Source organism: Dermacentor variabilis, chromosome 6 (genome assembly GCF_050947875.1).
Source record: "Dermacentor variabilis isolate Ectoservices chromosome 6, ASM5094787v1, whole genome shotgun sequence".
NCBI lineage: Eukaryota > Metazoa > Arthropoda > Arachnida > Ixodida > Ixodidae > Dermacentor > Dermacentor variabilis.
Genome location: NC_134573.1, coordinates 170,429,690 through 170,443,926, shown reverse-complemented (window position 1 = coordinate 170,443,926; position 14,237 = coordinate 170,429,690). Strand labels below are relative to the sequence as shown.

The 14,237-nt window shown below is 44.1% G+C and overlaps 2 protein-coding genes across 4 annotated transcripts in view; one reads left to right on the top strand and one right to left on the bottom strand.

The window, feature by feature from the left end:
* Window positions 1-2,210: 2,210 nt before the first annotated feature.
* On the bottom strand, window positions 2,211-6,995 carry Dhdds (Dehydrodolichyl diphosphate synthase subunit). 2 transcript variants are annotated; one of them, XM_075696728.1, is made up of 7 exons: window positions 6,847-6,995; window positions 6,532-6,720; window positions 6,300-6,442; window positions 6,099-6,215; window positions 4,777-4,878; window positions 3,225-3,447; window positions 2,211-2,413 (listed from the first exon to the last, which is right to left on the bottom strand). In XM_075696728.1, exons 2-7 carry the CDS (start codon window positions 6,709-6,711, stop codon window positions 2,267-2,269), a joined length of 912 nt encoding a protein of 303 aa, XP_075552843.1. In that variant the 5' UTR covers window positions 6,712-6,720; window positions 6,847-6,995; the 3' UTR covers window positions 2,211-2,266. The 2 variants fall into 2 exon arrangements, with proteins under 2 accessions (XP_075552843.1, XP_075552844.1); XM_075696729.1 differs by having other exon boundaries at window positions 6,840-6,988.
* A 55-nt stretch (window positions 6,996-7,050) lies between these two features.
* BRWD3 (bromodomain and WD repeat-containing protein) overlaps window positions 7,051-14,237 on the top strand; it is a 75,563-nt gene continuing 68,376 nt past the window's right edge. For both annotated transcript variants that reach the window (XM_075696727.1, XM_075696726.1), the window contains exons 1-7: window positions 7,051-7,410; window positions 7,510-7,568; window positions 7,645-7,674; window positions 7,827-7,886; window positions 11,068-11,218; window positions 12,663-12,755; window positions 13,652-13,818. In XM_075696727.1, the coding sequence (XP_075552842.1) occupies window positions 7,362-7,410; window positions 7,510-7,568; window positions 7,645-7,674; window positions 7,827-7,886; window positions 11,068-11,218; window positions 12,663-12,755; window positions 13,652-13,818 (609 nt within the window). In that variant the 5' untranslated portion in view covers window positions 7,051-7,361. The remainder of the gene's footprint in view (window positions 7,411-7,509; window positions 7,569-7,644; window positions 7,675-7,826; window positions 7,887-11,067; window positions 11,219-12,662; window positions 12,756-13,651; window positions 13,819-14,237) is intronic.

The following is a 14,237-nucleotide window of genomic DNA, read 5'->3' as shown; positions in this document are numbered from 1 at the left end:
GCCCGATCTTTTGCTGGCAGAGTTTAACATCGTGCCACGTGGGCGATGCGCATGCATAATTCCTCTCCCTTGCACTACTTTAGTGTTTGCCGAGTGTGTTGAATGTACGCAGCGTGATTGGAGTCACCCCTGGCTTGCTGTCACCTGCACATCGTCTGCGCTGCTGCTCCGGACTACGATCGAGTCACGCCGGGCGATGGTGATGCTGTGGCCAGTTCGGCGCGACTTCGGCGGCCTCCTGTATCCAGCTCACAACCCTCGGCGGCGGACAAAAGAGCTGGCGGTCACCGACAGCTACTGCGGCTCTCGCCAGCAGGGCGCGTCGGCGCGAGCGACGCTTGCTCGTTCCGACTACTGCGTCGTCGTTTCCGGTGTCCTGGCCTGGCATCGTGCCGTCGAGTCTGCAAAGCTGCCGCTGTGACCGGCGGACGCCAGCGGTGCAGCCAAGGACAATGTCGGCTCGCATGCTATGGACAGCGTGGACATTTCCTCGGCGTGGCCACTGTTTAACGTTCTACCTTGTTCGCGAAGCACAGTTTGATGTTAGACCGTGTCACATGTCTCGCCAGAATATGTAGTGATTTAAGGTTGGGGGATGTGGGGATGCGCGACTCCCGCGCGTCCCCTGATATGTTTTTCCCGCATGGTGCGTCTCCTGTAATCCGGCTTCGCCGCGTGGCCTGCGTGACGCCCGCGGCGGTTGGTGTGGTTGAAGCGCAGCGCGAGAGATGGCGCGAGTGTTGCGCTGCTACCGGCGGGGTTACTTGGGTGCGGGAGCGGAAGGCGCTCTCTCTTTCCTGGCGGATCAGCTAACAGCGAGGACGTCCCGCACGCGCACGCCGACCCATGCTTCTGCGAGACCGCCTCGCGTGGCCTGCCTTCGAACGCGCCACCGTTGGTGTGACCGTACACACGAACGACCAGGCGTTGGGATCCAGCATGGGGCGAACATATTCGCTCGTTTTCCGGTCGCGGTGAGTCGGACTTCTAGATTTGTCGCGCGCCCATCGGCATGTTTTGTGGATAGCAACTCGGCTAGCAGGCATTGATCTATGAAAGGTGCAATAAATGCCCTTGTGATTGTTTGCACTACTGTGTTGTCGTTCCTTTGTCCCAAGAGTACGTAGGTGAGAGATTCCACATAGTATAACAAAATCTGAAAATTTTCTCTCCAATTAGCAGGTTGCGAGTACGTGCTTATAACAAATATCGGATATAATGAAGGTACAGTTGCAATAAAACATACGCGGCCCACGGCTCCGGGGCCACACCGCGGCGCTGCTATCTTCCATCGGGCGCCTGCTTTTAGGGTGCACCGAGTGACGCCAATCTTCGCCCTCACTCTCGTGTGGCCAAGTCACGCCCTTCATAAATTTCAAGTGCGGCATTCAGCTGTTTCGCAGCTGATGGTCTGCACAGAAGGGCGCTTCCATTTTGCTTCGTTTGCCGTGCTGCTGTAGTTCTTGGCACGGCGGCGGCGGAAGGCTTCCGGGCACGGCTGGCAGGTTTGAACGGTTTCTGCAATGTGAACCTAGTAACACTTTCGCCTTAAACGAAAATAGAACATTAGTCAGGACGGGTGTTGACACCAACAAAGCGGTGGCTCTTTGCTTGCTACTCCTATGCACCAATGCCTTGCCATGGCGACTTTTGTTGAGAGTCTGCATACACGTGCGCCGTCCGTTCAAACGCTAAGCACGAAAGTGCGGAACACACGAGTGTGAGGTGCACGTAAACATGACACGTGAAACCGAATCGGACACTGCCAGGCATGCGTTCCGTGCGCTTAACCGAACAGCCGAATGCGAGCTGGCGCGGGGAGGAAGGCAAGCGCACACTGACGAACCCTCTTTCCAACTGACTGTCAGCTGCGAAACAGCCGAATGCCGCACTTGAAATTTATCAAGCGCATGACTTAGCCGCGTGAGAGTGAGGGTGAAGACTGGCATCACTCAGTGCACCCTCAAAGCAGGTGCCCGATGGAGATAGCAGCGCGGCGGTGTGGCCCTCAGCCGCTCCTGTGCCCAGAGCCTTGGCCGCGCATTTTTTATTGCGACTGTACATTTGTGTCAGGTGCGACTCTGTTATATGACGTTTTACTGTAGTCCCTCATGCAGCACCATGCAATGTGGGCAACCTCTCCACAATCGGTTTGCATTGAATGCAGCTGAATTATTCATGTCCAAGAATACTCAAAGAACAACACTGTGTAAGATAACGAAAACAAGTCAGAATATATTTTTCGGACATTTATAAAGAATTGGTCTCATGTGACAACTACTTCCTGCACCGTCTGGCCTAGCCTCATGAGCCGCAGCCTTTCCTGCCATCTTTCCTCCACATCATCTGTGAACCTCTGCAAGCTCTTGTCATCAGCATTTTGCTGCTCCCTTGGTCTTGCGGTCTTGAATGCCTAGAGGGAAAAGGGTTTGAAACTGTTTGATAAAACTACTCTCGATTCATGCAAACATCAGCTCTAGTTCGCACATTTAGCTGTAACAAAAGCTGTTTTACAGCATCCTGCATAGGTTTCGTGGTAGGATGAGTTTATTTTTCTAAAATGATAATGTAAGGGGATAAGCTTTTAGAATTGTGTTTTCACTGCATTTCAAAAGCACCTATCTCAGATGGCCCTTTTAGCTAAGTCAAACATTCTGCTTTCCTGGGCAAAGCAGCAGCAATATAATGGAAGTTCTTGCTGCCAAAAATAGTCGACAAAGATACTTATAAAACATTCACTAGTCAAAATCTGGCCCACAAGTCTGGTGTTTGCATAACTCGTGCTGACAGAGCAGTTGATAATGCAATTATGGACAATTAAAGTTAGAGCTCCAAGTGATGACCACCAAACAATCAATTTTTCACATACATCCAACTTTCTTTGTGTTTTACAAAAGAAAGTCCACATTTGTGCTGTGGGTGTATATCTCCAGATATATTTACATATCAAATGAATATTTTGCATAAATATGTAATTAAAACAATGATAACTTGTGCTAAGGAGTTTGTACTACCGTGTGTTTATATTCAGGCACAATATCACTTGAAACATGCATACTGTACAGAAGAGTGATGCACCTCATCTTCACAATTATTACTCATATGGGTAATGGCTTTTAATTCTGTGCAAAAATACGAGAAACACTTCATGTACCTATGAAAGTGTACTTATGAAAGCAAGCACCTTATGTAATCAAATACTATGAAAGCAAGCACAACATTACCTCCAAAAGGCCACACTGCCGTTGGTAGCAGAGAACTGCGGCAAGCAGATGCCATATGGTGAATTCGGGCCAGAGTACTGTCGTGAATTCAATAACCGACCGACTGCTCTGCCACAGCATAAAGTCACTTAGGCGAACTTCCCCAGAGGTTCGAATGAGCAGTTCGGGGTCTCGACTTTTGCGGCTATACATGGCTTGGCTTAAGGCATCTTCTCCGACATCACTGCAAAAGAATGATGGCTTAGGTGAAGTAAAAAGCATCTCTTGCTCATCGTGTGATTGATAATATGTGTCAGTTCCTTGTGTATATGTCTAATTCCCTTAAATCTGCTAAAACAGTGTTTGAAAACTAGCAGTGAGCATAATTAATAACAAGTGTAAAGTGCTGCCCTAAAGAAATTCCATTTATCGCACGGGGCCCTTTCAATTTTCAGATATAGCGATGTTTTTTTGCCGCCACCCTGGATCTTATTGTGATCCCAAGCAAAATCCTCCTCTAAAACTTTCCCTCAAGACAGTGTGGGCACATGCTTAAAACTTTATGGTGTTGCAGCACCTAAAAAGGAAGAAATGATTAGTAATATGAGGACCCTACCGAGTGCACAAACAAGAAACTGCTTTTATTGAGGGAAGCAGCAGCGAAATGTAACCTTGTACCATTTATCATTCGTTTGCTTCTTTCGTGCACTCAAGCAATACTTTTTCTTTCGCAGTGACCATCCCCAACTGCAGCAATACAGCTGGAATAATCAACAATGTAAGAGGAAGTAACAACCAGTCAGCAGCTTCAAAGCGTCAAATCAATGTAAATGTATTTTTTAAAATGTTTTATGCCTCAGTTGCATTATCTGATCATTATCGATCTGATTATGAGGCACACCATAGTGGGGGACTCCGGATTAATTCTGACCACCAGGGGATCTTTAACGTGCCCCCATACACGGGACACAGGAGTTTTTGCATTTCGCCCCCATCGAAATGCGGCTGCGGTGGCCATGATTTGAGCTGAAACCAAGATTTGTGTAGTAGAGGTATGCGGTATCGCCATTTTTCACTAGGCAAACTAAGAGTTCACAAACACTCCATGGCAGATGTTCAAAGAAAAGTAAGCAATGTGTTACTGGTCGCCTGCTTTACAAGAAAACTGTGCAACCAATTCCTCTATCTTGCCTGACAAGTAAAACGAAAAAAAAAAAATAGTAAAGAAAGGCCATTGCACCAGTAGCTGATGCAAGATGTGCACACGACAAATGCAAAGTAAAAGAGAAGACTAATCGTGCAAGTTCTTCACTCGTAACACTGTCACGAAATGCGCAGTTGTTTGTACACTGTGCATCATTTATGACCATGCATTCATTCAATAGAGACGCTTTATGCTCATAGTTGCTCTATATTACATTATAACGCAGAATAATACATTACGCTGTACAACAAAGGTACCATGAAGTTCAAATTGTAGCTCTGTGATGCTCTATAGTGGATGACAATTATTCATTTCCTTTCTGCTTTCATATATCGTACAAAATGTTCTTTTCGTAAATACAAACCTTACCTTGGCGACAAGGTGCCATTCTCAACTCCTGTGGCCAATTCTTGCATTGCCTTGCATATTTCGTCCCGAGAAGTGTACGACAGGCATATGTTGAGAAAGCACCTGAAATGTGCATTGAGCATATTAGTGTTCTTGCTCCAAATGGCTTACTGATTACACTTGATCTCAAGTGTGAACAGGGCTAGCTGACATTTCCAAGGACAAAAAATTTTGAGGAAGGACAGGCATGAGTTTCTTGCCCCTGAATTCCCCAGATTTTGTTGGAAGCAGTGCTTTGGGCTTCATTATTGAAGAAACTAAAGCATATGAACACAAATACATTTGTGCTTTCAAGGATTTCTGCATGTCCAAATATTAGGGCTGAGATCACACATTAGGTACATGCAGTTATCCAGAAGTTCTTTTTTTAACCCTTTTGTTTACAGGGGACTCAAGTCCAAAGCTGCTAAACGATGAAAATGCTGTATTCACCACACTTTTTGTTGTCTATTTTATTTGCATAGGCACTCTTAAGTCTAAAGCCATTAAATTATGACACTGCCGTATTCGACACAACTTCTTTGTTGACAACATAATTTTTTTAGCAGCTCTTTCGCACCCGTATAAAGGGCATTGCAAGTTACTTGGATAACTTTGTCAATAACAACACAGGAATTTCAAGATTGTCAATCACAATTCTCATTGTATTCATTCACTAATATACAAAAAAAAAGTGTAACAAAGTTTTTGCCCCCCCCCCCCCCTTTTCATGTACTACATACATAAGTTCATATACAAGTACTGCAGATGCTTCACTGCGCAATGTAAATACTTGAAGACTGGTTCACAAAAATGTGGTCATGCTTGCTCAGATCTGTTTCAGACATAATTGGCAAAGGAGCTGTGCGAAGTAAAATTATGCTGTGTAAACATTAGTAAAGGCTTATTTTTCGGGGTATAATAAACACTGCACTTTGCCATCACCTGTTCAGCTTTTCACATTGGAAATGTGTGTCCTGAATAAAAATCACACTGAGAGCTTGCAGCAAAAGTATTTCAGCTGCGTTAAACTGAAGGTTAATGTGCCCCATACTATTTATTGAAAACTCATTTTGTTGAAGCATTTATAAGTGTGAAGATGGCATCATAGATTCGATCCTCAATGCAAATTATTGGCTTTGGTTTACAGCTTTGTCCATTATAACCCAAGCCTCGGCGTATTGTGTGTGTATGTGAAACCGATTTAATGCGAAATTATAGATTATCATCCGCAACACTCCGAGGCTCGAGCTCGTCCTTGTGGCTGCGCGCTGTGTAAAAAAATTAATTGTTGTGCACAATACCTCGAGTTCGCTTGCGTTTGGCATACAACTTCAGCTACAACTTTCTGTAACTCCACCGGCAAATAGGACAAATTTCCAAGCACGCGGATGCAAACTCCGTGCTCGTGGATCTTGTCCCTGCGAAGCGCAAGTGCACACGTGTCAACGTCAAGACAGGAATGCATAAGGAAAACGGCAAAAAAAAAAAAAAGCCTTGCGCACATTTCGTTCAACATGTTTTTCAGTTTCTGAACAGCCAGGTCCAGCAGGCCATCCACTTCGTCCTTGCATCTCTTGAAATTTTCGATGCTAAATGCATAGACTGTTACCTCGGTGACACCCAGTTCGGAGCACCAATAAAGGACCTGAAAACAGGCAGCTGTCTTACTTTGGGGAAGTTCGCATTTAAATTTTGTTTGCTTGTGTTTTGCGAACCCAAAGAAAGCCACCTCACCTCGGCTAATTTGTCAAAGCCTTGGACGTGACCCTCCACAGAGCGCATGTTTTGCTTCCTAGCGAAACGCCGGTTCCCATCCATGATGACAGCCAAGTGCGACGGTACCTTTCCAGCTTTTAGAACTCGGACGCCGACAGATTGTAACCATGTGAGCTTCGTTTCTTTGATCCACGACATCTTGAGTCTCTGCGTAAAGTTCGATTATAAAAGGCAATTCCGAAAGTTACCGCTCGCGTCCGACCAACTTTGCCCCATTTTTCTTCGACATTGCAGGTTGCAAGTTGTATAGGATAGAAAGCACTCACACTGTACCTTTTCCAACGGTCACGGTGTGCGCTATATAAAGTTCGATGCAAACTAACCAAGCTTACTAACAACAGCCGGCGGCAAACAGCTGATTCACATTACAGCGGAATTCTTCCGTCAACAGCAACGTTGCCGACGTGCTCACTGACGGAAGTCATGCGCATTGGCATATGCCACTGGATGTCGCCGTTGCCCTGGTTATATCACTCCGCGCTGCCTCGAATGGAACATTTAATCTTCTTAGCAAAAGTTTACGAAAATTATATACCTATGTATATCTTTTAGTAGTGAAATGTTACCTTTAAATACACTTAATGTAAGTTCTGTTATATTTTTATTTGATTCGGCCTTAAAACTACTTTCTCTGTCGGAAACGTATCCGCTTCTCACTGAGCTTCGGTTCAATGTCGTTGTAAAGTTACCACCTTTATTTTGGATTTACCGCGAGTAGTTTGTAATGTTTAACGAGCACCCCGTGATGCTTTAGGTGCTTATATGGTAGATATAAGAGTTTAATAAGGATGTCAACCGCAATTGCTACCAGGCGGACGCAGGAACTCCTCGAAAAAGGTACCGTAAGCTTCATATTTCTCGGGAACAAAAGTCTGATCCAGTGCGAGCGTTTGTACCTGATTAGTGGAAGCTGATTTCTCATTGATTTGCTTGCAGAGTTGTATTTCATAATTACAAAGTTCCTAAGCAATGGACCTTGCAAGGAAGCTGCCGAGGTAATCGTAGTTTGCCTCTCTGAGCGTATACAATTGCCTGTAAGCGGAAAACCGATCCAAACGCGTGTTTTTTCAGGTTCTTCGGAGGGAGATTGAGAAGCATCATGTAAGTTGCCGCTTGCGTTCTGGCAGAACCTCGTGCGAAGCACGTGGGTTTTGGCGATCAAAACATTGCGCTCGTTAGTTACGAGCAGAGTATTTGTTAGTGCGATGGGGGTGCTTGGTCTCGCTAAGCCTAATTTATAAAATCTTTTCTAGCTTTTACCCAAAAGGCTCGATTGGCACGGGAATGAGCATGACAGGAGTTTTGCTGAATTGGTGAGTGACCTGGCTGCATTTTCGGCAATTTTTGAAAGTTGAAGTTTTGTCACTTTGCTGTGTGTTCGGGTACTCTGCGTGGTTTTCTGCGTTTGCGGGTTCACATTTACTTCAAAAGTGCCAGAAATGCGACCAAACGTAGATTCTTGCAGTATTTGCGGACGATCAAGAAAAGAAAAAAAAAAAAGTTACGCTGTCCCTTTGCTGATGAATTCCGATTCACGGAGGAGCACTTATTTGGTGTATTTTATTTGCTGCGTTGACTCCTTGTCATTGACCAACAGGGGGCGTGAACTGAACAGGTAGCCAATCGCATGAGCCGTTGCAAACGGGACCGTGCAATGCGAGGCGGCAATTGGCTGAGGCGTTTTCGCAATTCGTTGCCCCAGCGACGGTACACGTCATAAACGAGAGTGCGGTTTAGTTTTGTTATTGTTTTTCTTTTTTCTTTTTCCAGTTTTTTTTTTCTTATTTAATTTTTACGTGGCCAGTTTTGTCGGAGTGTGGAGGAAGCAGTGTTTTATTTAAAGTGATTTTTTCTTGCTGTTCTTAAACGCGGAGTTTCTTTTTCTTTTTTCCTGTTTGAGAGAAGCGGGAAGAGAGATGCCGTTTTCGATTTCATTCGGTGTTTCGCATGTACGGGTACAGCTCATCGCCCGCTGCATTGCCAGCTTACAATTTGCGCCGGAGAATGAAAACAAAAGAAATTCAGTGGCGGTTTAGCGGTAAATGCGAGAAAAATGCGTTAAAGTTAAAAATGCGTTAAACCATAAAGTTCCTTCTTGACATGTGGGCGCTAAACTGCACGTGTTTTCATCCAGTAGTTTAATCACCATCAAATAAAACCTCTCACTAAAGACGTGTAGCGATTTTTGTTAAAATGGCCTTTTCCAATAATGCTGTCATTAAGTATAACATCTTGCTACAACTGTTAAAACTTGAACATCCACTTGTATTGTCATACTGCCTCAAGTCTACTCTCTTTCTATCTTTGGGTTTTCAAGCAGTGAGTTTATCAGAAGTCATCTTATCACAACATTCTGTTACAAATTTCTAAAATACTTATTAGCATTCAGGACTGTTGCCACCTGCTCACTGACCAGGTTGGGCCCAAGATTCTTCAGTTCTTACTTAGTGTTTGCTTATTGTGCCATTTCGACAGATCCTCCTTTTATCTGTTTAGCCATGCTAAGTAAACCAATTAATTCCGTGCAGGAAGACTTGCTCACTCGTTAGCAGGGGAATATTCTTGCTGGATTTTGGCACCTCTCACAAATGTCAAATTTTTTGTGGCATCTTCAGTCACATTAGGACAACTTCAAGACTGTTCAAATTACAGCCTTGGCGAAGAACATTGAAATAGTATAGCAAAGCTTTTCTCAAGCTATTTTGTGCATTTTTGTAAAGAATGAAAAACAGCAAGTGAGGTGGTGAGCACAAGGGCACTCATGCTGTTCACTGTGTTCTTGTCATAATCTTTCTCACACTATTTTCGAGTGAAAGTTTGAATTTGTGACAGCAGTAATACTAAACCTGTTGTCAGTGTATGTAGCAGAAAAGAGAATTTCACTTACTCTTTTTGTGGGCTCTATACACATGTAATGTTTTATTATTGTAATCAATTTCTTTGGGAAATGCGATGACAAAAGTAGTCGAGTATTGTCAAAATAATTCAGGGAGGTATGGGGGGGGGGGTATCTGCAGAAGTGTGAAAAGCTTGCTGATAACACTAGGAAAGTACGGACAACTTGCACTTCGAATGAGAATTGTCATGTTAGATTCCATAAAGCTTGCCCATTCTTCATACTCAATGACTGATATCTCTGATGACAGAACTTGGCTTGCTATTTAGAATAGATATATGAGCCTCAGTAATCTTGCGAGCACCGGAGGGCAAACTTGTTATGTTTTTCACAATTAATAAAAATAAACTGATCTGTACTACCAAAATGTTGAACCATTTCTTTCGCAGTAGCCATATACTTCTTTCAAGTATTATTTACAACTTTTGAAAATTGTCAGTGCTGCCTTCCTCAATTTTGTAATGGTCTGTAATCAAGTTAAATTTTGCTGGGAGAACTTTGCATCATCATTAGATGCAGTTGTGATCCCGTCTTATCTGGGTGGTCCCGGACACTGTTCTCTGTGCCAGGCTTTAATGCAAATCCTGCATCTTATTTTGGGACCACAGTGGCTTATGCTACTCGGCACAGATAGGCTTGACTTGCCTGCTGTACCCATGAAGACCTCGGGTTCTAGACAGGCAGTTCAAGGCAGCAAAATTGTGTTTCTCAAACCGTTGGTCACAAGCTCCAAAGCGGTTGAAACAGATTCAGTGAGGAATCAGCACCGGGCTGCAGCTTCCGTTAACCATAATATGTCTTGAATGCTGAATCTGTCGTAGTTTGGCAATAGAAAGTGAGCAAAGCTCCCTCTTTGTTTGTCATATTTATAAACATTACTGTACACATCATGCACTGGAGTGAAAAGCTTGGCGCATCATGGATCTCTGAAGGAAGGGTTCCCAGCACAGTACTGCATATACTCAAATAAGAGCCACACTTCTTTTTCGAAATCTTGCCGAGCTAGTGCAGCCCTTACATAGGGATGGGCCATTGCGATCTAATTTCTCAGGCCGTGTGTCATATTCTTCATTTCTTGGTGCAAGAAAAGTTAAAGCTGTTGTTTTCATAATGCATATAATTGTTCATGCAAGCATGCCATGTAGCTGGTGCCCATCTATAGTCCTCACTATAGTCGCTGTTAACTGCTGCTCAGATTCAGTTCGGTAGCACACTCATGAATGCAGTTGTCCTCAGTGCCCTCCATGGCATTAGATATGAATGTGACATCAAAGCTTTGCACAACGACGTCCGAAGACCACGCACGCCATGTGCTCAGCATCCAAGAGCATGCACGCAATCTGCACCGATCTCTTCAGTCTTCAAATTCTATATTTGAGCTTTTGGGCTGCCAAGTTAGGGATCTGGCCTGTACATGAGTGAGGCTCTTAGTTGAGTATTTGCAGTAATTATATTTGGTTTACTGGAAAGGAGGGTTGGGATTCAATACACTATAATATATTACTTGTTGCATTCAGAGTGGCCTCGAGTGCATCATGTTGTCCCAATAAGACCGTGCTGTGGCGTCCTCGGCATCTGGTTTCTTGTGTGTGTTGCAGGCAAGTTCCAATGTGCATATTCCTGATGACTACCTGCTGCAAATATGCTCTCGGGTTGGCCCTCTTCTGGATCAGATCATCCCGTGTGGGGTGGCCGGCTCCCGGTCACTTCTTGGCTCTGGGAGCTACTCGCTGCTCAGGCAACACTCAAGTGAGGGGCGCTAGTTGTGCACAAGAAGTTTCTAAAAGCTTACTCAAGGGGGAAATGTGGTGCCAGTGTCTACATAGGGGACCTTCACTGGTGCTTTAACAAACAATGGGAAGTACAAGCATTGGCATGATTTGGCTAATGGCTTAGCCCACACTGTGCTTAGGGTTACGTAAATGTTCTTTACGGAACAAAATTGCCAGAGTGTCTTACTAAAGTGTTGTAGTTTATACTCTCTGTACAAGATACATCATTCGTCCCCCCACCTGCGGCAAGTTGTTTTTTCATCCACTTTCATTGCCATTAATTTATCATTTCTTTAATTCTATCAGTAAGTACAAGTAATTTCCCCTATGTTTTCCTTGGTGTCTTTGTTTGTTGGCTTCTCATAATATGATTAATAAAAATTGGGCCCATTGGTTAACCCCCTTCTCGTTATCACTACAAAAGGTCACATATGGGCCAAGAATCATGCAATGCTTTTAAAGATTTCATCTTTTTCTTGTAGGAACCATTTACCGTATAAACTCGTTTAAAGGCCGCACTTATATTTTACAATTTTTACAAGGTGTGGCCTTTGCATGAAACCGAACCTTTTGTTCAAAATGGTGTTGGCTCAGCCAGCGACTACTGCATACCCCGGATCCATGAATGTACTATTGGATCAGAGGTCAATGCACCGTTCTCACCGTCTAGTAGGGGCATGTTAAAGTACAGCACAGGTAAATTCGCCGATGCATGTGAGCAGCGTCGAGGCACCAAACACGATTGCTTCTTTGATGGAAAGATTTTTCTCAAAATTTTGGACTGGCAAGTTGGGGATGTGGCCCTTGTATGAGTGCAGCATCTGTACAAGGTTATACGGTACTTTCTGGGACAGTAATAGTGACTCTGCTGTTGTGAAATTTCTGTGAAAACTACTAGCATATAAAATCGGAAAGCTTGCGAAATGTTTTATGACTTCGGGAAAATAACATGCAACTATTAGGTTCCGAAGGAGGGGGGAGGTGTAATGAGCTGTAGAATGTACAGCTGGAAAATTGACTCTGTAGCACAGCATGCTAACCAACAAACTCCAATCTGCAGCATGCACTTCTTGTAATTGCTGTGGTGGCATGACTTAGAAGAACTGGTTGTTGGGTGAGTTGGTGCATATTAGCAAACAGTTTTATAACTGTGCAAGTAAACGACCACAGAGAAAGCACACAAGGACAGGCGCAGCCTTCTCCTTGCGCCTGTCTTCTCCTTGCGCCTGTCCTTGTGGTTTGACTGCAGGGTTAATTTTTCCTCTAGTCTCATAGCTCTGTGGTTATGTATTATACTTATTATGGAGCATACTGTTTCTCCAAAAGTCTGTGCTGCTTTTTGATCGGACTGGGAGGAGGATGGGAGTAGCAGAAACTCGGTCACCATGCTTGACTTCTTGGATGTTCTCTTCTGTCGGCAGAGGTGCGAAGGCCTCGTGCCACAGCAGACGTGGCAGTCCGGCTTCATGGTTCTCCCTCGTGCCTCGCCCCTGGTACGACAGCTTGCAATGTTGGTAGGTGTTGCCTCATTATATTCTACTCTCTACGTCTGATACTGTGTGTGTTTTTTTCTTTTCTTTAAGGCATGTTGCTGGTGTGCTGGTTTGTTTTCTAGGAGAACTGGGTCGTAATTTATCGCACGAATAAATAGTCATGGTATGGTGCGCAGGGAGGGCAGTCTTCTGGTGCAATTTTTTTTGAATGACACACAGTGTGATTGGTTGGCACAGCCACAGACTGCTGTGAAAACTTTGTTAGCTTTCAGATTCCTCATTAAACGTCACTGTGTGAGGAACAAGGGAAAAAAAAATGCCATTGTATCTCTTGAATGCCATTCGAAGGAATCATTTATTCCATACATTATTCTCATCTCCTCCCAGCAATCTCTAGCAGTTTTCTTTCTTGCATCAGCTGGCTGCGTTTTATTAAATTGTTTGTGTACATCTATACTTCTTAGCCTTAACACTTGGAGGCACTTGTTACCTCTCCATGTATGCTTTAACTTGCACACTGCCTGTTACTGTATCCTTTAATTCTCATTGAAAATTCATGCAGCTCTTGCAATGTCTGCTATTTGATATAGTCCACAGATTTGCAAGCAACTCCTTGGCAGATTGGATGCTATGAGGGTTGTTAACGAACAACGTGAAATTTTTAAATGACAGTTTGCCACATCGGCATCTGTGGTGCCACTGAAAGTTTCTCATTGTTCTGAATATGTGATCTCTATCAAGAGAGAGTCTGCTGTAATATGCTTTCAATGAAAGTGTGCTTTGCTGTTTATCATTGCACTAAACAGTGTAATATTCTCTTTAGGTGCTTCCAGCACACTTGTCAATGCCCGAAGTAGTGTTTGTGAATGGCATTTAGTTGTGCTCTGCCCAACTCGCACTTTTGGATTTGTGTGCAGCAATGGTGTTGCAGGGGCGACTGCTCAGCCCCCTGGAGGGTGGCTGCTGCAGGCGGCAGCTCTCTACTCAGTTCTACGTGAAGGCGCAGCTTTTCAGGCGCCTTCTAGGGCACCTGTCATCCGTCTACTGCGTACTCTTTGACCGCAGCGGCAACTACATTTTCACGGTGAATATTATCATTGCTTTTCGCTAAAGAAAAATACTATCCACATCATGTATCTGTGCTAGGTAGACACTGTAGTCAAGCCTCGTTATAACGAGGTTACATCTGTCACAAAATAGCTTCATTATCCAATATTCGTTATAAACATATGTCTGTTACACTGCCAGTATGGTGATACAATTTTTACTTACTCCTTTATATTTAATACTACTGTATTTACTCGAATCTAGGCCGACCCCAATTCTAAGCCGACCCGCTAAAGTCCGAAGCCAACAAAAAATATATATATATTACCTCGAATGTAGGCCGAACAAAAAAGCAAGGACAGCGTTCACAAAACGCAAACAACATTTATTGAATCTGAACGTGCAGAGCTCATTCAACGTCGTCGTCTCCGTGTTCCTTGTCGCTGTCACCTTCAA

Coding starts and splice junctions, on each gene's coding strand:
- Dhdds (XM_075696728.1), bottom strand. CDS start 6,711: ATGTCGTGGATCAAAGAAACGAAGCTCACATGGTTACAATCTGTCGGC. Junction 6,216..6,299: donor AAAAACATGTTGAACGAAAT/GTGCGCAAGGCT, acceptor TGCGCTTCGCAG/GGACAAGATCCACGAGCACG. Junction 3,448..4,776: donor AATGGCACCTTGTCGCCAAG/GTAAGGTTTGTA, acceptor ATTCTTTTGCAG/TGATGTCGGAGAAGATGCCT.